Source organism: Heteronotia binoei, chromosome 21 (assembly GCF_032191835.1).
Source record: "Heteronotia binoei isolate CCM8104 ecotype False Entrance Well chromosome 21, APGP_CSIRO_Hbin_v1, whole genome shotgun sequence".
Taxonomy (NCBI): domain Eukaryota; kingdom Metazoa; phylum Chordata; class Lepidosauria; order Squamata; family Gekkonidae; genus Heteronotia; species Heteronotia binoei.
This window is the reverse complement of record NC_083243.1, coordinates 93,912,528-93,934,345: the sequence shown is the minus strand read 5'-3', so window position 1 is coordinate 93,934,345 and position 21,818 is coordinate 93,912,528. Positions and strand designations below refer to the sequence as shown.

General features: G+C 42.1%; 1 protein-coding gene across 6 annotated transcripts in view; it reads right to left on the bottom strand.

Moving 5' to 3' along the window:
• The window catches only part of CELF1 (CUGBP Elav-like family member 1), an 86,062-nt gene that overhangs the window by 23,191 nt on the left and 41,053 nt on the right, over positions 1–21,818 (bottom strand). The window contains exons 1-8 of one of the 6 annotated variants that reach the window (XM_060261455.1): positions 15,320–15,570; positions 11,295–11,482; positions 9,325–9,407; positions 9,024–9,072; positions 6,946–7,080; positions 6,716–6,795; positions 6,234–6,395; positions 5,553–5,634 (exon numbers count right to left, since the gene is read on the bottom strand). In XM_060261455.1, the coding sequence (XP_060117438.1) occupies positions 5,553–5,634; positions 6,234–6,395; positions 6,716–6,795; positions 6,946–7,080; positions 9,024–9,072; positions 9,325–9,407; positions 11,295–11,482; positions 15,320–15,390 (850 nt within the window). In that variant the 5' untranslated portion in view covers positions 15,391–15,570. Of the gene's footprint in view, positions 1–5,552; positions 5,635–6,233; positions 6,396–6,715; positions 6,796–6,945; positions 7,081–9,023; positions 9,073–9,324; positions 9,408–11,294; positions 11,484–15,319; positions 15,571–21,818 lie in introns of those variants that run through there. The other 5 variants (XM_060261456.1, XM_060261458.1, XM_060261459.1 and 2 more) reach the window with 5 other exon arrangements.

Sequence of the window (21,818 nt, the reverse complement as noted above, 5' to 3'; positions counted from 1 at the left end):
CCACTTGCTATAGAATTTTACCTACATTTCTAATTACTCACATCCCTAGAACTAACTACAACTGAAAATAACAAAATTAGATTTCACACCTGTGTAGCTTCCACATATTTGGATAGACTGATACAGGAAGACCCAGTGTCCTCATTAGTGGGAAAGGAACAGCTTTGATATACCGTCAGCAGGCAGTGAATCCCTGCTCCACAGCTTATTGAGTATGCATCATTTATTTTAACAAAGGTCTACCATGACTTTCCAAATTTGTTCAAGAAAACAATTTCCCTTTTCTATTACTTTTATTCCTTGTCTTCCTATTCAAATTTACTTCAATCACTAACCATTTCTTTCTTCTTAAGATCATGATAAGACAGATCTCAGCGTAGCAATTTAAGGTAAAACAAGCTACTCTACCTAAGCTAGGACTGTGACCTATAATGAGTTTTGCTTGCTTTTGAAAAACCAGAAATATATATTCTATCAAAAATTCACAAACAGTGCACAAATCTTGCCCAATTGGTTTGGGGAAAATTCAGTTTATATTTATAGTTAACCGTGTTTCAAAGTTCTAAGCTGAAACAAAGAAGGAAGTTTCTAGCAGCTGTGTCAGTTCCAAATTTAAATTTAAAAGATTTCCAAATTAAGATCCAAAAATTTAAACCTACTGACCTACAACAGTGTGAGCTTTCAATTTCATTAGAACTCTCCGTCAGGCTGGAGGTTATAATTTTTAAACAATGTTCAAGAAAATAGGAAAATTCCACAGGACACAATGATGAGTCCTCGTCAAATCTGCACTGTGTGCAGAGCTTCTGCTTGCTCCACACCCTGCTCTTTTGGGGAGGAGGCAGTAAATCAGTTAAATTCCACAGGCATTAATAAACCTCAGCAACTGTCTCTAATTAAGAACACTTACTGAACTAAGGGCGACTTAGGAGTACATGCACCAGGGGTGTCAAACTCATTTGTTATGAGGGTAAAATCTGTCATAAATGAGATCTTGTTAGGCTGGGTCGTGTGTGTCATAAAATATGTAATGCTGGGTAGTGGAGATACAAACTTTATAAAGAACACAGGCAAACACAATTAAAGATGTTTTTAAATTTAAAATAAAACATGCTTAAAACATTAGCAGTTTTGCAATATTTTGTTTATTTAGCAGTCTCTGATAACTGACACCTCTTAGTCTGAATTATTGCATCAACATATGGAGACAATGTCTGTGCTGTAGCAATTTTGAGTATGCTGTTCAGGTGTTGTTCAGGTGCATAACTGTAAGTTGCAAACCTATTTTTGATTTATTGACATTCATTACAGAAATCTCATGGTCAATGCTCTGAGCGTAAAACCCAGGGAAAACATGAAATGGCTGAACATTGTGGGCTTTTGTGCATAAGATACTCAGTGTGCTGGTCAGGAACATGTGAAGGTATCATGATACAGACTGAGGGCTATGTGTTTGCCTACAAGGCTACAGACTTCCCCAGAGAAATAATGACAACTGCTACAAGGCAGTGCAGCAATAGAGACAGCAATGCATAGTGGTCCGCATCTGCCTACTGTCTGAGACATCCAAATTCAAAATCCCCAATCAATTAAAGGAAATCAAAGGAAAATGTGAAAGAAAATATGATGTGCTGGGTGAACTTGGTCTGGACTTACATTCTCAGCCTCATCTAAATCGTTCACATGCTTTCCTACTGAGAAACACAGGATCATGTGGGCATGAATACAGTAATAAAAGGGAGGCAAACCCAGGTGGATCCAGGAGAGCCCTGGCATAACAAGCCCAACAACACACACTCTCTGTAGCAAGGTAAAAACCTCATATCTTGAATAAAACTTTGTTGATCTTAAAGGTGTTTTGTATTTCTCCCTGTGGTTGAGGGAACTGGGCAAAGTAAGGGAATGAGCAGGGGTAGGAGTCTCAGCCAGTGGATGGAAGAGAGGCTTGGCTCAGTAGCTCTGCTGAGAGATTGAGACAGCCAGGCAAAGTAAGCTGAGATGCAGAAGAAAGCAAGAGAGGGAGAAGGCAGAAGATGATAGTAAGTTGCTTGCAGACCTGATAGGAACTCTGCGGGGGCTGGATCCAGCCCATATGTTTGACATTCCTGGCATGCATGATAAGTGAAATAAACTTTCTCTGAAGAATGTCTTTCCTAAAGTAAGAGCAGCTGCTACCTGCCCAGCCGAAAAGCCACAACTACAGACACAGTGCCAGTTATTTAGGGAAGGGGATCCTGGATCTTGGGAGAAAGAGAGAGGCAGACAATATAAATGTTTTTCTGATAATACAATTATTTTTAGATTTTTGCTGCTATTGAAAACCAGAGTGACTGCCTAGCTGCAAACTTGTTTATTCAACATGTTCATGGGAAAAATATAAGCCCTTCCTAATTAATCTGTTCTATGCCAGAGAACATTGTAAAAACATTTTTCCAAGCACAGGATGAGTTTATTTTTTAATCTTGTTTTTATTTATTTAGACTATTTCTATGCTATCTCTTCAGAACACTGTTTAAAGCAGCTTACAATTAAAAACCACAAGCCATTTTTTAAAAAAGCAGCGTAGAATCATAGAATCATAGAAGGGACCTCCAGGGTCATCTAGTCCAACCCCCTGCACAATGCAGGAAACTCACAAACACTTCCCTAAGTTCACAAGATCTTCATTGCTGTCAGATGGCCAACTAGCCTCTGTTTAAAAACCTCCAAGGAAGGAGAGCCCACCACCTCCCGAGGAAGCCTGTTCCACTGAGGAATTGCTCTAAAGGTCAGGAAGTTCTTCCTAATGTAGAGCCGGAAACTCTTTTGATTTAATTTCAACCCACTGGTTCTGGTCCTACCTTCTGGGGCCATAGAAAACAATTCCACACCATCCTCTATATGACAGCCCTTCAAATACTTGAAGATGGTGATCATATCTCCTCTCAGCTGCCTCCTTTCCAGGTTAAACATTCCCAGCTCCTTTAACCTTTCTTCATAGGACTTGGTCTCCAGACCTCTCACCATCTTGGTTGCCCTCCTCTGGACCCGTTCCAGCTTGTCTATATCCTTCTTAAAATGTGGTGCCCAAAACTGAACATAATACTCCAGGTGAGGTCTTACTGGAGCAGAGTAAAGCGATACCATCACATCACACTATACTTCTGTTGATACAGCCCAAAAATGCATTTGCCTTTTTAGCCACCGCATCACACTTTTGACTCATGTTCAGCATATGATCCACTAAGACCCCAAGATTCTTTTTGCACATACTACTAAGGCAAGTCTCCCCCATCCTATAACTATGCATTGGATTTTTCCTACCTAAATGCAGAACTTTACATTTATCCCTGTTAAAATTCATTTTATTGATTTTAGCCCAGTTTTCCAGCCTGTCAAGGTTATCCTGTATCCTGTTTCTGTCTTCTTCTGTGTTTGCAACCCCTCCCAATTTGGTATCATCTGCAAATTTAATAAGTATTCCCTCTATTCCTTCATCCAGAAACTGTCCCTTAAAACTGATAAGATAAGCCCTTAAATAAAAAGAAAGCAAAGTAGGTGCAAAGTGAGCCTCAAGGGGGAGGACGTTCCAAAAGGCAAGGTGCCACCACAGAAAATACTTTGATACCCACCTCACCTCTGAAGGTGGGGGAACAACAGAGAGAAGGGTTTGGGAAGTGATGATCCTTCAGGTATACTGGCATCATTTAGAGCAGAAGAGTTGGGTTCATTTGTTACAAGGGCTGGATCTGACATAAATAATACTTTGTCAGCTCAGGCCATGTGTGCCATAAAATGTAATGCTGGGTACTAGAGATACTTTATTGATTGACTGATTGATTGATGGGATTTATATCCCACCCATTCTGCCAAGGCAGGCTCATGGTGGGTAACATACAAATATATACGTTAATCCATTAAAAACCTAAAATCAATAGACCAATAAATCACAATTCACAACATTAGTTAAGCACAAAATGGCTATAATCTATGCTCCAGGCATGCTGATAATAGTTAATATCACAGGCATTCCAAACAATGAGCAGTCAATGGCAGGTCTGGTCAATATCCAGTTAGTATACAGCATACAGCAGGAGGGACAGATGGGAGTCAGATGTCTAAAACTCCCCAGAAGGCCTGGTAGAATAGCTCCATCTTACAGGCCCTGCAAAACTGCAATAGATCCCACAGAGTCCTGATTTCTATGGGGAGCTCATTCCACCAGGTAGGTGCCAGAGCTGAAAAGGTTTTGGTCCTAGTAGAAACTAGGTGGACATCCTTTAGGCCGGGGACTACCAGTCAACATTAATTGGCTGATCTTAGAGCCCTTTGAGGGACATATGGGGAGAGGTGGTCCCGTAGGCATTTTGGTCCCTGGCTGTTCAGGGTCTTGAAGGTCAAAACCAAGACCTTGAGCCTAATTTGGAACTCCACCAGTAACCAGTGCAGTCTGCAGAGAACTAGCTGGATATAAACTTTATAATGGACACAGGCAAACCCAATTAACAGTACTATTTTTTACTCAAAATACAAACATGCACAAAACATTAACACTCTCATAGTATCTCCCCAATGTCCACCTTCCCATTACGCAGTCTACAGGGACATAATGCATAGCCTCTGTCATCTGGCAATAAAGTTAATAATTGGTTGCTTGCATGCTGGGTAACAGCCCTGAATGGGTTGATTTCATTCCATGAGCTATATGTATGACACCCCTGATTTAGAGCCAGAACTTTGAATTGTACCCAGGGGAAATATAATCCCTGTAGTCAACCCCTGACTGGCTGCTAATTTGGACCAACTGAAGTGTCCAAACTGTTTTTAGAGGTAGCTCTGATTAAAGCATATTACAGTGCTCTAGCCTGGATGTGATCAGAGCATGGATAACTCTGGCCAGATCACTCTTTTTGAAGAATGGTCATAGTTGGTGAACCAACTGGAGCTGATTTTAAAAAATGCTATATGCCACAGAAGACATTTGTGCCTCAGAACAAACTTGTGACTCCAACCACAGGTCAGGATCTAGGTGCTGTGCATTCCTCCTTCAGTACATCCCACTCCCTGGACAAGCTGGCTTTGCAGTTTTTGAGCTGCTCCTCCATTGACCCATACCACCTCAGCCTTGTCTGGATTAAGTTTCAGTTTACTGGTCCTCATCCATCCCATTACCTTTTTCAGGCACCTATTCAAGACCTCCTAAAAACCTACCTAGCTAGGCTGCTAAAGAGAAACAGAGCTGGGTGTCATCTGTATATAAGTGGTAACTTGCACCAAATCCCTGGATGACCTCTCCCAGGTTTCATGTAGAAACCTACAACTGTTTTCCCTACTTTTATTAATTTAAATCACCTTCTGAAAAGATCTAATGCAAACTGATTAAGCCCCCCTAAAGAATGACAAGGCACTGCAGAGAAAAAAATCAATTCCATGTACTCAACTGAGATTATGTATTACAAGCATTGGCATTACACCACAGTCTTAATAGCTTTCTTTACTGATTACCATGATCATTTGATACTGATCCTGCTTTCTGACCTCTGTGTGTGTGTGGTGGTAGAGGTAGTACTTACCTCCCATTGGATGGAGGCTGCCCAGTGTATTCAGATTCCCAGAGGAGGCAGCTGCTGTCTGCTGAAGGAGCTGTAAATAAAGCTAGACATTACACCAAAAACAGAACAAGAGTGAGAATGAGGGCTGGCTCCACTTATGGGAGACACTGCACCACACCACAGCCAAAGTGCCGTCATAACCAGAAATCCTAATGACCACATCATGACATCTTTCCCCACACACATGAACAAAAAGCACAGTGGTATTAAATACTGTAGTTAAGAATACCATTGAAGGAAAAAGCTGATTTGCCTAAACAACTCCTAAAACACCACTGAATTACATCTGGTATTGCATTACTTCTTCACTGCAGACAATATGCTCCATGCCACAGAAAAATGCTGCACCTACTGCTACCTCCCTCCCCCCACCCCCAACCGCACAACATTTCCTTTTCTTATTTATGTTAGAAACTAAGACCACAGCTGGTGCACACTGTCAGCCTGTTCTTCATCAACTCAAGCATGTGAATTCTGTCAAGCAATAACAATCCTGAGAGCAGAGACAAACTTTAACGATTTACACTCATCAACATAGCCAAGAGGTCTGGAGTTTTCTAATGGAGCCTCAGGAGAACAATTGTATCAGAAACCACTACTGTGAGGAAAATACTTAGGAAGAGATCCTACTCAGAAACTCACTGCTAAGTACTGGGGTCCAAGTGTGTTCAGTCCAGCTAGGTTTCCCCAAACGGAGGCAGCACTGATTTGTTGCATCTGTTGCTGGAGCTGCTGTGCAATTCTTTTCTGTTCTTTGTCTTTCTGGGTATCTGCAAATTTCACTACGATGGGAGAAGAGCACCCCTGCAATATCAATTCAAATAGATTAAAAGTTTATGGACCACTTACCAATTACAGAAACCTAACTCCCATCCTTCACAGAACTATGGTGCTTCTAAAACAATTACCAAGCCTCATGATCTCTCAATTAATTGCTGTTGTTTTATACTTCATATATCTTATCTATTTTCTCATTACAATGAAGTGAGTGTGAGATGGTGAATGCACAGCACCTAGAAAACTACAGAGGAATTCTACATGTCCAACACTGGCTTGCACACAGAATTTCAAAAGACTGTCAATGTCCAACATTCCAACCAGTCAATCAAAATTATGTTTCTTACCTCCATGGTCTGTGCTTGATGCATTGCTTTGATTGCTGTTTGTGCCATAGCTCTTGTTGTAAAAGTCACAAAAGCACAACCTGGAAAAATAACATGGCCATGTTTACACATCAGGTCTATCCAAGTAATGGAAACTGAACAGGTGAGAGGGAGATCCTACTGATCACAGAGACTTGCAAAATTCCCAATTAGATGTCAGGTAAAAAGAGAGAAATTTCACCCATGCTCACCTCGGCTTAAGCCATCTGGACCCCGTAAAATTCTGCATTCTTCAATCTGCCCAAACGGGGAAAACATCACTCGGATATCATTTTCATTGCACTTCTTTGAGATCATCCCAATGAACAGTTTCCTATCTTCCACTGCTACAGGAAGGAAGGGGGGGGGAAATGCTTAATGGGTATGGAAGTTCCACCATCTACTATGGCACTAAAAAGATTAATTCAGAGACTTCTTTACCCTACTAGATAACATTTGAGATTAGGGAGATGATTCCCCCAAATTAAGGACTCTGAGGTGTTAAAATAAGCAACAAATGTTATTTGTATGTTATAGAATATACAATAAGTTTGAAGATCTGCTAAAATATTCATTCAAGATTTCTTGTATATGCTATTTGTTCTTTGCTATTATAATTTTTATTATATAGCTTTAAATCTTTGTATACAGGCTCTGTGCAATTTTCTGAAATACTGTAAACAAATATTACTACATATTAAAATCCACAGAAAAGAAGATGTTAAGAAGCCTACAATGCAAACACAATACAGAACACATTAATTTCCACTTAAGAAATTGACACTAGTCCTAATACTATGAATATTTCACTTCTGCTTTAAAACAGGGGGGATTCTTACTACAGAAGAGGGAACCGTCCAATACAAGAAATCTGAATGCTACATTTTAAAGCATCTTTGTATAAGCTAGGGATACACATCATTCAGCCAACAGCCATTCTGCTGCACGGTTCACAGTATCAGCCAGCATAACTTCCTCCCAATCCTGGGACAGTAGGAGAGGGGGACACATTCAGAAAATTTCTCCTGAAGAGAGGCTACCTTCTGGCTGAGTCAAAGGTGTTGCAGTCACTGCAGCAATTACAATGTCCCAGCCAGCTTCACGGGAAACCCTTCTCCTCTGACACAACTGAACACCTGTGAAGTTGGCTGGGGTGCTGTGGCTCTAGTCTTGGCTCTCTCTGCAGGGAAAAAAATCTGCTCCTTTTTGCTTTATGTTACTTCTCCATCGTTCCATCTAGTAGCAACCATGGAGAAAACTTGACAAATACTTTCACTTCAGTTTGTGACAAAGAGTCCTTCTAGCTTCCAGCGCTGCCTCTTTCATGAAGACTTGACTGTTCTGGGGGTGGGGTAAGACTTGAAATTTTGCAGATCCATGCCCTTGTTGAATCCAAGCACAGGAGTGTGCTGCTCCCTGCTTTGGTGTGAGGTTGGTGCCTCTGTCTTCACCAGCAACAGACTACCTGCTACCTAAAGAACTTTCTAGCCATGGTCCCAAATGGATCGTTTTTTGTTGGAATTCTTCTGAGTCACTCCCTTCTTCCAGATTTATCAGTGACTCACAAATTTCTTCCGTATCCTTTCTTCAACCTCCCAAAACTCTGACACATGAACAGCATTGTAAAAGTAATCTCTCCCCCATTATCTCATTGTCAGCTGGAATGGTTCTTTGAGAACTGGTAGGTGCAACTGAAACAGCTTTTTCAAGGACACAAAGACTAGACAACAAACATCTACACTGGAGGTGTACATTTTGTTCCCCTTGCAACAAACTATCCTCATTTGCTCAACATTCCTTCAACAATGGGGGAGGGCAGCAGCAGAAAGAGATCAATGCCATACAGACAACCCCTGCTATCCCTAAAACTAAGCCTTTTTTACAGCAAAGCCAAGGTCATGAAACCCCCTTCCCAGGAGAGGAATATATTGATCCTCATTTAGCATAAATTATTTTCCAAAGACCACAGATGAAAAGTTGCTGATGTTTATCTGGTTTAAGTGTTTATGCATATTTTTATCTAATGGATAGATAAAATTTATATTTTGGCTATTTAATGCTTTTAAAAGTTAAATTTTATGTTTTAAGACATATGCTGTGCTGAAAACCATTTCTGAGTGGAAAAGCAGGATATAAATGTCATGATAAATAAAGTGAAGTTCAGAAAGGAACAGACTATTCAGTGGGTAGAAGGAATGAAGCTGGAAAACAGGATACCATTCCGTAAGTGGGAAGTCTGAGCTTAATAGGCTGATATTGATCAAAGAAAGCTGGTTCTGCACACACTTACCATTATTCTTTTCACTGTCAGCTGGCTTCATTTGGATAGGATGGTGCATCTGTGAGCAAAACAAAGTGATTAAAATAAATGCTATCCACATACTCCTTGACAGAACCAGAATTTTGCAGCCATTATCTTTAAAATATTGGATTATAATACAATGCTGAGGGGAAAGGAAAGACTGAGTTTGTGTCAACAGAACCAAAAGATTTCACACATCCATTCCAGAAAAGCTGGCACCCAAAACAAATTGAAATGAAGACAGAATAGCTAGAGATATACAAGAGAGAGAATGTGCTTGTTGTCTTACCCCTGGGAGAATCTTCATGTTATGAAGGGCATTCTGTGCTTCTAGTGCAGCTTTACGGGTATAAAATGTAACAAAACAGCACCCTATAAAGCAAACACATCACAGTTGCAAACTGAGGGCTTATTTTTTTTTTTAAATCACAACATAAAAAGCTGCTTTCCTAATACTTGATAGTTACTGCATGAAAGCTGTCCCTGACGTTTGAGACTTTTAAGGGAATGATTCTTACCAGAACACATTTTCAATATATTTTAGCACCACTTAAGGACTTGCCCAGAGAGTATTTTACTTTGACAGCCAGGAAACTGTCAAAGACCCAAAATAGTCAATGGTAGAACTTGGACTAACTGGAAGCCACCAGCACTGTTTAAACCTGCAGAAAATACCTTATAATGCATATTTTAATAGATGAGTTACTTTATCATGGAATGTAAATACTCAAGCATAATATTTAAACTTTTCATGAATGTGGCTTCTTGTCAAGATTAACTTCATCTTGTCTGCAGTGGCTGGATTACTGTAACTCTCTCTACCCTTACAGTCAATCTGGAAGTTGAAGCTTGTCTAGAATGCAGCAGTGTTGGTACATAAGGGTACCGCAATGACAACATATATTCAACCTGCGCTCTGCCTGCTGCACTGGCTCAAAGCTGAGTACCAGATCTGCTTCAAGGTTTTGGTTCTCCGCAGCCTGGGACCAAAAGGCATATGAGACCACCTCTCCTGGTATGTCCCCCGAAGAACTTTATGCTTGGGCGATCAAAAACTACTGGCGATCCCTGGCCCAAAATACATCCAGCTGTCCTCAACTAGAGCAAGGGCCTTTTCAGCCCTGTCCCTTCTCTACCTAGTGACATTCGTGCCCTGCAGGACCTAACTCAGTTCTGCAGGACCTAAGGTTGAGGACAGCAATAGCTTAGTATTTCCATTCTGCTATGGCCTGCCCCATGCCCAGTCTATGATCTGCCCAAGGGAGTGAAAACTGCTACACCATCATGTTTATACATTTAATAAATATTACTACTACTACTACTACTACTAATTTGTACATCTAACAGTGGCAGACTGAAGTGGCAAAACAAACTGTAGAGGCTTCAAGTAAACTACATTTTAAAATACTACTCTTTCTCACAAGGAGTTTGTTTTTTTTAAAGCATGAGAGAACTTTAAAAAATAGCATCTTCTTTCTGAAGGGATCCATAGTTCACTCTACCACCTCAGAACTCTTAGCTCTCCATCCTGCTGCAACTACAGAGCAGGTCTTAACCTTTAAAACATTTAATTTATCCAATAAACAGTTCACACATTTTATTCTTAGCTTAAGAGACGCATTTAGCAATGTTAAAGGTAAACTTTTTTCAACTGTCATTCGCCAAGTTGCCTGATCATAAACTAGGCAGAATAAGAGGGTCAAGAGCCTGCACATTCCCAGCAGCTTCCAACAGCTCTTTGGCCTCTCCTCCTTTGAGACTCAAGACGGAAGTAAGCTAATTAGGACAAAAAACTTGGTACTCTTGCAGGTGTTTTTCTGGATTTTAAGCAGAAAAGGTTTTTCCCCTGTACATTTTATTTGACATATCAAAATGGTGGGACACTACGTACGTTATATCCCAGTAATAAAGGCCACTTCATAAATCATGTTGCTAGGTATACACTTAAAAATGCAAAGAGTGAATTCAGCAAATACATGTTTCAAAATATATAATCAGCTTTCTCTTAAGTGTATATTTGGTGGCAAACTCAAGTTTGCTCTGTGTAGTGTGCGCAACAGCCCTAAAAGTCATCTGTTTTCTTGATACTATTCCACATCAGGTAACACGGAGGCGATCATACAAGCCATGTTATATATAAACCAAGCCAGCAAGAGCCAAAGTTTATATGCATATAAAAACAAACCTGTATCAATTTCAATGTGAATAAGAAACAATACATACTGGAAACAATTTTTTAAAATTAAAAAGAGCTCTTACCTTTACTCTGAGGAGGGTTTTGGCTCCTATCTCGCAGGACATTAATTTCATAGACGGCACCATATTGTTCAAATAGTTCCCGCAGATCCTTCTCAGACCAACTCCGAGGGACTTGACCCACAAACATCTTGATGGCATCAATGTCTGGTTGATCAGGGTGATCCAATGTGCCATTCATTTTCTTTGAGCTGCACAAGAAAATGAGAAAAGGCTGGTATATTTCTTCCTTGGCTGTTCCTTGATATTTACTAAAAGGATACTAAAGTTTCAAATATTATTACAAAAATTCTGCAAATTCAAAGGAAGTAAGTTTTGGATAGATTATAAATAAAAAATTCATGCACATTTCCATTTTAGCGGGAAAAGCCCAGCAGGAACTAATTTGCATATTAAGCCACAACCCCTGATATCACCATTGTTTTGCACAGGGCTCTTTGTAGAAAAGGCCTAGGAGGAACTTATTTGCATATTAGGCCATACCCTCCAGCACCAAGCTAGCCAGAACTGTGTTCCTGTGCGTTCCTGCTAAAAAAAAAAGTCCTGCAAATTTCCAAGTTCTCCACACCCAGTCACTGATTTCAATGTACCAAATGTTACTCCATGTAACATGTAAAATGGATTAGAATTCAATTTTAATTATGTTTCATCTTTTTATATAATCACTTCAGCTTAAAACATCAACATGAATATGCTAAATTTCAAAGGATTTAAATAAAGTCACTTTGAAAATTGTTATTTGAACCAATTTCCCTCATATTAGCCCTGGGACGCTGCAGGGCTAAGGAGCCAGAAAAGTCAGCTAGTACTAGAGACCTTTATGAATTCTCCCTCCTTTCTTTTGCTGATTCACCAGATACTGTTGTTCCTCCAAAGATGTGATCTGGCCATGGCGATCCATGCTCCATTCACATCCAGAATAGATAACTGCAATGGGGGGTGATCTTTGAAAACTGCTAACTTCATTTGGTTCAGAATGCAGCAGACATATTATTTTGTAGTGCTGGATACATAAACTCTTTCTCCCTCTGTATTGGAAAATCTACACATGCTATTTGGGGCTGGTGTTCACCTCTAAGGCCCTGAACTGTCAGGGCTGGGGTATTTGAAGAACCACCTCCTCATGTATTGTCCCTCTTATCAAGCCCAGCTCTCTGTGACTCCACCTGCAGACGTAAGGCAGATGGCAGCCAGAGACAGCACTTTTTTAGTGGGGGAACCTTGCCTTTGGAATGTACACCTACTTGAGGATTGCCTAGCACCTACTTTATTTCCCTTTAGGCACCAGGCCACAACAAAAGCATTCCAACTTTTTAAAGCTATTTAATGGTCTTCTCCTAGACTAATGACTGTTTTAGCAATACCATTTTAGACTCCCTTATGATATGGCTTTGCTTTTCACAACATTTTTATTTATTGGTTTGATTGGTTTTATCGGCATGATTTGTTCTTACTGTTGTACTATTATTGTCTTGGCTGATTCTGTTTGTAAGGCGTGTGATTTTTCTAAAAAGACAAACCCATTTGTTATGAGGGCCACATCTAACATAAATGGGACTGTGGGGCCAGGTCATGCATGTCATAAAATGTAATGTCAGGTAGTGGAGATATAAACTTTATAAAGGATACAAGCATAATTAATTGGTTTTGAACATAAAATACAAACAATGCTTAAAACTCTTGCAATATTTTGTTTAAAAAGGAAAGGTGGGGGAAAGGTGGGATTTGGAAATGCAATTTTTAAAATAAAACATCAAGAAAAAGCACAAGGATCACAGCAGAAAATATAAAATGCTATGAGCCTAGGAAAACATGAAATGGCCGGACATTGCAAACTTCTCTCCACACCCCCCCCCCGGGGGCTACTCAGATTGGCAATGGCTCTCCAGTGTAATATCCCCCTTTGGTTGTGGGTTTCCAGGTGATTAGAGTACTCACTAGGTACCAGTTCTCTGGTCCATTCAGCAAAGACAAGCTGGCTCAAAGCATCAACCTTTTATTTGCAAGGAGACAACTCCAGGAAGCAACAGCTTCAACTGGCCATACAAATGCTGGAAAGTGAAAATACTTGAGTGCCACTCCACTGAAATACATTGCAACATAAAGTTGCAAGGAAAATGTGGAAAGGATTTTTCATTAAGGTCTCTGGGCCCAGAAAAACTACTCCCAGAGTAGTCTTTCTGGGTGCAGAGACTTTAATGGAAAATCCATTTCACTTTTTCTTTGCAGCTTTGCAAGCCCAGACGAGCTTCCTACTGAAGCAGGAAAAGACAAGGCAGAAGGAGCTGGGAATTGCAGCAGCCTTATAGCTTCAAAGGGTGAGGACAAGAGGGGGAGGGGGGAGAAAAGAGCCAGGGGCCTGATTAAAGCCCTGGGTAGGCAGTGTGCAGCCCACAGGTATATGTTTGACACTTCTGGCTTAGAAGATTATTGCTGGCCCCTGTTTTGAGTTCAAGACTACACTCTCTTCAATTAAAAAAAACGTTTTTATGTTGAACTGCACTGATCTCTTCCCGTGGGATGTTTTCTTACAAGTTTAAGATGAGAAATCAGCTAGGAGTAAATAACTTACTTGGGGGGCAAGGTCATGGGCTTTATTAATATTAAAAGCTATATGGTGACTTCTGCCTGAGCCCAGGTATTCTTATTTACTTACTTCATTTATACCCCACTTTTCTTTTCTCAGTGTGGCTCTGAAGTGGCTTTCACCATTCTTCTTTCTTTCATTTTATTCTCACAATAACCCTGTGAGATATGTTAGGCTGAGTGTGTGTGACTGGCCCAAGGTCACCCAGCAAGTTTTCATGGCAAAGCAACAATTCAAACTGGAGTCTCCCAGACCCTAGTTAGACAATAGCCATTCCACCACTACACTGTTTTTTCTACTGAAATTACAGAGATTTACCTACACATACTTCCAGTGATAGTGAACATATTTTAACAGTGTAACTGGGGCAGATTATTGATTCTGGGAAGGCACAAGGATCTCAGCTTTTCATAGCAGACAATGGGAATAAGTTGCACAAACCACATTTGCTGAATTACAAGTTCCATCAATGGGTTGGATTCTATGAAAAGTTCATGTCAGGAGTTGGCAGAGTGGATTTTTCATACCAGCCCCTTCCTTCTGCAGTGCCTATGCACCACACTAAGATAACTGGAGAAAGTACTGAGCCAGTGCAAGAAAACATTTTGCTCAATTTCCATTCCTGACTGCCCCCAGCATTGCACTGCATTTTGCTTATGATTGTCCCCCAAATCAAAACATAGGATTTTGTGGGGTGCAAAGTGAAGAGGAGTGATCCACTTCACCAACTCCTTCTGCAAACTTTTATTCGAGGACCCAATTCTTGTGTTCAGGATCACAACAGTGACTTGTCAGTTTCAAGAAACTTTGGAAGGCAGGTAGGAATGTATGCTTCAGTCACTATTACACACATTTCAATAGTTTCACATAACAGAACATTGTTTATTTCTATGACTCTAATACCTTAACTTAATAAAACATGTGTATGTGAAAGTGGCTGCATAACTGCTGAATGCATCCAGTTCTATTTAAGTTCTATCAGAAAAATTTATTCTAAAAATATACCAGTTAAAATGCATAAGCCTATATATTGACAGTTTTCTCCTGGACTGCAGAAATGTGCTAGATTTATAGTAGAATCTGTATTGTAAATCAATGTGCTTAATGACAGCCAACAGAATGTATCTCTTTAGAAAATAAAAAAAACAAATATACGGTGATTAATAAAGAATCAAAACATACCATTTTAAGTTAGTTCCATGTGGAACAAAATTTAACACCTGAGAGAAAACTTAGTCTTATGAAGCACTTGTTCCTAGTATATCAACTCTAAGCATCTTTTAGAAGCATCATTTTCAAGAATCTTGATCTTTTTTGTTATTGCTTTCCCCCCATTCAATTGCAGAACATTAAACAAAACATCCCCACAACCCACCATGAAAAGAACAAATTCAAGACAGTCAGCATGCCTGTAAACAAGCTGTGAAAACAAAGTACTTACATAGAGTTGGCATTCAAAGAGCAATGATCCACCATCATTTCTGGGAGGAAATCCAACTTAAAAGCAGCCATTGCTGACCACAAACCACTAATGGTAGACCACTGCTTTGTCAAACTAACCAAACACTGCCAGTGAATTTTTGTAGGTCTTAACACAGTGAACCACACACACACAGAACACACTCAAGCCCAAGTACACAAGCTTGGGGAGACCAGCAGTAGACACCACAAAAACAGGCTGGACTGGGAAAGTAGGATGAGGACCAGGATTAAAAAGGGGATGTGACCATGTGAAGAGAGAGACTGCTCAGTACACAATAAAAATGCTGATGCACTGGGCTTGTTTTGTGTGATTTTCCCTAACGAAGCAGTACTGAGTGCACTGTCAGATAAACAGAGTGTCAGATCCATGAAGATAGCTGTGTGCAACAGAGCAGAAGAAACACAAACTAGCTTCAGACTCCCAACCAAGTTCTCTACCCAAAAACTGACAGCATTAGACAGTAAATACTAGTAAAGAGAATTTTTTAAAACCAGAAGATTGCTTACTAGGTTCTTGATTTGAGGGAAGCTGTTTCGTGCTCTAGGGTGGATTTACTGTACTCTAGGCTTAAACTCTAGGCATCAAGCCTTGACAAGTTTGTCTCTGTGCAAAACTGTCAACAAGACTTTACTTCAGCCTTAAATACAGCCTACTACTATACTAAAATATTACTATACTCAAACCCACCTGGAAATATTAGCAAGTTTTACAATTACACTTATGAACGAAATTGACCTTTCAGAAACTTCTGGCTCAAAAGGCATGCTAGAAAATACAAAAAGAAAATTTGATTAATGTTTTAAATGGAAACAGAAAAGAAAGCTGATACATCATGATAAATGTAAGCAATGTAAATAAATATTACTGAAGCATATCCCTCTTTTACTTACTCTGAATTCCAATTTTAAAAAAATTAGCATGACAGAGCTATTTTGAAAACCTGATTAATAAATCTATTCCAGCTAACTTCTCCATGTTTACTGTGCTACACAAAGAAATATGACTTTATTCTATCAAAACACACACCATAAGGGGCAGTCTAATTTCAAACTTAAGAACATGTTAGATCAGGCCAATGGCCCATCCAGTCCAACACTGTGTCACATAATGGCTAAAGCCATCAGGAAGACCAACAGTGGGGCCAGAACTTCAGAAGCCCCCTCCTGTAGTCCTCCAAGCACAAAGACTATAGAGCATCACTGCCCCAGACAGTTCCATCTATAAGTTGTTGCTAATAGTCACTCAGAGACCTCTGCTCTATCCATCTCCTTTTGAAGCTGTCTATGCTTGTAGCTGCTACTACTCCCTGAGGCAGTGAATTCCACATGTGTTAATTACTCTTCGGGTGAAGAAGTACTTTGTTTTATTTGTTCTAAGCCAACAGCTCATTAATTTCATTGAGTGCCCATAAGTTCACCTACTTGCCCAGCCTAGACAGATGCCTCTGGAGCACCTCACAGCCCTCCCTGGTTTTCACCACCCTGAACAACTGTGCCATTCACAAACATGTAATGTAAAATTTTATTTGTATCCCGCCCTCCCCCCCGCCGAAGCAGGCTCAGGGCGACTAACAACATTTAAGGTGAACAACACAATAATAAAACAATAAATTCATATTAAATTCACATTAAAACCAATCAATGATTAAAACATTCCTAGCATAACATAGCCACTTCACTGCTTACTCCCAATTCCAAATAATTAATGAACTTCTTCAGGAGGCCAATCATTTTTTTCAAATGATGCTCAAGCTCAACAGTATCCATTAACAATTTGAACTCAAACCTATCCAACACACTGATCTCTATTTAATTCACATTTACGGTACTTGTCTTCTTGCTAGCCTCTTATGCCATTTTCACTCCCTATTTTGAGTAGTTCCTTCTTCCATGCTAGCATTTATACATGTTCAAACCCTAGTTTGAAATGTTTTTTTTTTAAATTCTATCTTGCCTTTCTAAGTGCCCAAGGTGAAATATATTTCCATACCTGGTCTGAGCTGCCAAAGAATTTTTGGAAGAGGGATTTTGCCCTCTTCCAAAATTTCCTACATTTCCCAAAGGCCCTACTAATGGCCCTACAGGCTTCTCCAGAACAATATGCAGCACAGTAGGAGAAAGAAGTGCAGTAAGGAGAAGAATCAGCAGAAATCACAGTGCCTCATTCATATGAACTTTTACAGTTTGTGGAACTTGCTCTATTCTGGTAAAAATGTATGGCATTGATTTCTACCAGTTTCCTATTCATGCTGAATTCTCCCACACACCATGCTGCACCACATTTTAGTCTGGAGACCTTGACTTCGTTAGCTATGTTGTGGAGGGGGGGCTAGGGTGGCCAGACCGTCCCGGGCACCCGGGAAAGTCCCGGTTCTGGCCCCCTATTCCCGCCTCCCAGGCTGGCTATACCGGAACCATTAGAGGTCCCGGTTTAGCCAGCCAGAGAGCCGGTGGGCCGCGCACGCGGGCAGGGAAGGCGGCGAGTGAGGGAGGGAGCGTCCCTGCCCTCACTCGCCGCCTTCCCCTCCAGTGACGGCCTCTCCGCCGCCTCCCCGGCCTCCGCTTGCAGTGGAGGCTCGCGCACGGGGCCCGGCGGCGGAGGCCGGGGAGGCCGGCGCTGGTCGCTGGAGGCCCTCCAGTGACCAGCGCCGGCCTCTCTGCCGCCTTCCCGGCCTCCGCGACCGCCGCCGGGCCCCGTGCGCGAGCCTCCACTGCAAGCGGAGGCCGGGGAGGCGGCGGAGAGGCCGTCACTGGAGGGCCTCCAGCGACCAGCGCCGGCCTCTCCGCCGCCTCCCCGGCCTCCGTGACCGCCGCCGGGCCCCGTGCGCGGGCCTCCACTGCAGGCAGAGGCCGGGGAGGCCGGCCCTGGTCACTGGAGGCCCTCCAGCGACCAGCGCCAGCCTCTCCGCCGCCTCCCCGGCCTCCGCGACCGCCGCCGGGCCCCGTGCGCGGGCTCTACACTGCAGGAGGAGGCCGGGGAGGCGGCAGAGAGGCCGGCCCTGGTCGCTGGAGGCCCTCCAGCGACCAGCGCCGGCCTCTCCGCCGCCTCCCCGGCCGCCGCGCCCCGCGCGAGCACCTGCACCCGCCCTGGAAGCAGGTAAGCAGGGCAGGGAGGGAGGGGGCCGAAAGCAGGGAGGGGGGCGGCCTTCCTTCCTTCCCTCCTTCCTTTCTTCCTTCCCTCCTTCCTTCCCTTCCTTCCCTCCTTCCTTCCCTCCCTCCTTCCCTCCCTCCTCCCTTCCTTCCCTCCCTCCTTTCTTCCTCCCTTCCCTCCCTCCTTCCTTTCTTCCTTCCCTCCTCCCTTCCTTCCTTCCCTCCTTCCTCCCTCCCTCCTTCTTTCCTTCCTTCCTTCCCTCCCTCCCTCCTCCCTCCTTCCCTCCGGCCACCCATGGAGTAGACAATACTGACTTTGGTGGACCCAAGCACTGATTCAGTGTAAGGGAGCTTTGTGTTTGTGACTGGAGTAGACAATACTGGCTTTGGTGGACCCAAGCACTGATTCAGTGTAAGGGAGCTTTGTGTTTGTGACTGGACTAGACAATACTGACTTTGGTGGACCCAAGCACTGATTCAGTGTAAGGGAGCTTTGTGTTTGTGTCTTCTGGTGAAATTTTGTTCTCAGATCCTGTATTTACTTCATCAGTATATGGGATAAGGCACTTTCTCAACTGTGCTGCATAATTCAGCCTATTTATTTTGTCCTGTTGGCTCTGTTGGCTCTATCTGCGCCACCTTCATCACTTTCGGGGTGTGGATCCCCCAGTGGGGTTATTAGTGACCTGTGTTATTAGTGACAGGTCGAGATGCAGGACAGGAACCCGGAAGTGACCGACAGGCTGCTTCAGCGTGCCGCTGCGCCGGCCCCCCGGGCCCCACAATGATGGGACCGATGCCACAGGGACGGGCTCAAAACACTCTATAACCCCTCAAAAGAACAGCAGTCTAGCTCGCTTCCCCCGAGCCCTGCCGCCATAAGCCTCAAGGGGGCTCATTTTGCGGCATCTCCCGGCGGGAGGGTGGCACCCGCACGGGACACATATCAAATGAAAGAGGGGGCGCAGGGCTATCAGAAACAGCCGGCGGAGGGAGTCGGGAGACCACCCCACTGGGGGATCCACACCCCGAAAGTGATGAAGGTGGCGCAGATAGAGCCAACAGAGCAAACAGGACAAAATAAATAGGCTGCATTATGCAGCACAGTCTCACTGGAATCTCACTGGCTTCTCAGCGTGGAACCCGTTCTCTCTAGTCTTCTCACTTTGAAAAAAGTAAAAAAAGAATTTTATTTAACTTTATTTCCCCCTTTCCCTATCTATAAATAATCTTGGTGTTTCCGGCGGTGATATTTGGGAGATTTTTGGGGACGTCACAGGAAGTGCTGTGAAGTCACTTCCTGTTTCCGGCAGTGGCATTTTGGGGAAATGATGTCATTGGGGGAAAATGATGTCACAGGAAGTGATGTCACTTCCTGCTTCCGGCAGGTGGTGCGAGGGGGGGGAGATGATGGCACAGGAAGTGATGTCACTTCCTGTTTCCGGCAGTGGCATGACATCACCGGAAGTGACGTCGCCGGAGTGACGTCACTTCCTGTTTCCGGCAGCGCGCGCACCCCTACCTTCCCCCCCCCAAAGGTGTCCCTGGCTGGCCTTCAGACATTATGGCCACCCTAGGGAAGGCAGGCATAAGGAAATGCAAAAATAAGGATGTGGTGGTAAAAATATCTTCTATGAACGTATTCTATTTTGAAAAGGCTTAGATCAGCACTTACCTGCCATTAATATGCCATATAATGAGGTATTCAAAAGTTTGTCAGCTTTGTGTAGAATATGAGAGGAAGTTTTGAAATAAGATAACTCTTTTATATATTTTTCTTGAACAATAATGTACTTTGGTGGATTACACAAAGAGGATCAGTTTATTCTCATGCAAGTTAATGGATGTGCAAACTCCAGCAACAAAAATGCTCTCCGCCGTGGGGTTGCCACTAAAATTTTATTCTCCATTTCCCTGACTCCCTCATTGATTTTCATCTATTTCTTTGACCACCATTCTAAAATAGCTCCAAGTTTAAAAATCCATAGATTATATTACATTAAATAAAGCTTTTCCAAAATTTCAAATTACACAAGTAGTGAAATGTAGAAATATTTGTCAGGATAAAAGCTTCAATATGAACGTCTTTAAATGTTGATTGTTAACCGAACACCTGTGTTTTGAAACTGCATGAAAATTTACTCAAAGGACTTCCAGTTTTGGTGCCTCAGAGTTAAGATTGGCTGGAGACTTGCTCCCAATGGCTGCTCTTGAATCTGGCAATGGGGGGGAGCGGGGGTGCGTCTCTTGGCTGGGATACTCGGCTCCAAGACCCGGGGAGGGTCTTGGGAGGCAGGCAGATCAACGGACGGCTTGGGAGATAAGCGCAACCTGGGCCGCTGTCTCTGCAATACCCCACTGATGCGATCGCCATTTTTAAATGGCATTAGAGGTGACTGTTGGCTTCTCTCTTCTATTTTCAGCAATCTCTTATGCATCTTTATTTTTCTATTGCATCTATTGAAACTGTACTCTGCAAGTAAGTCTGATTTACAACATTACCGACTACTGAAAGCAAATCGACCTGTTCCGAAAAGAGAGGGAGGAGGAGGGAAACCCCATCTCCCATATGAGAGGCTTCTAAAAGAAAAGAACATATATATTTGGGTGGAGTTGGTTTAAAATTAAGCAAGTATTAATTGGATTATGGACATATTATATTACAATTTGAACAAAGGCTGACTATGACTTTAAGTGAGGATAGTGCACTTGATTCATTGGGATTGAACTGATTTAAACTGGAATGTAAGAGAAAAATATCTTTTACATGGAGATCTGGAAGGATTTGTTAATTTGGGACTCTGCGCTATTACTTAGCATTTACTACTGGACTGAACTATTGTGTGGGGAAGATGGCACAGCAAGCAAAAACAGATGATCTAAAGGACTTTATGGCTACCATATCTTCTATAAAAGAAGGAATTGGTTTCTTAAAGGAGTTGATAATAGATCGAGTGCAACAGTTTTTGGTGAAATGAAATGAAGTTGAAGCTATAGAGGAGCAGAAAGATCAAGGTGTTCAAGTCTTTTCTAATGAGCCGGGAAAAATGAATAAGCAAGTTTCTGAAAATGTTTTGGGTGAAGCCAAAATGGAGGTGACATATGCAATTTTGTAGGAGAAATGGAAACTACAACCTATCAAGACTAACACAAAGGGGAGTGATTTTGTTTTGACTTCAACATTTCTTGCTGAATTGATGAGCGAGTCAAGAAGAGAACTTGCAGACTCAACAAAAATTACAGTTCTATGGCAAACTCCAAGAAAATGAAAACTTGGAAGGCTTTTAAGAAGAAAGGATCATGAACTCTGGTTTCTTTCTTTGGATCTTTGGGGCTTTCTCATTAATTTTTTCTCAATTTTTAAAATT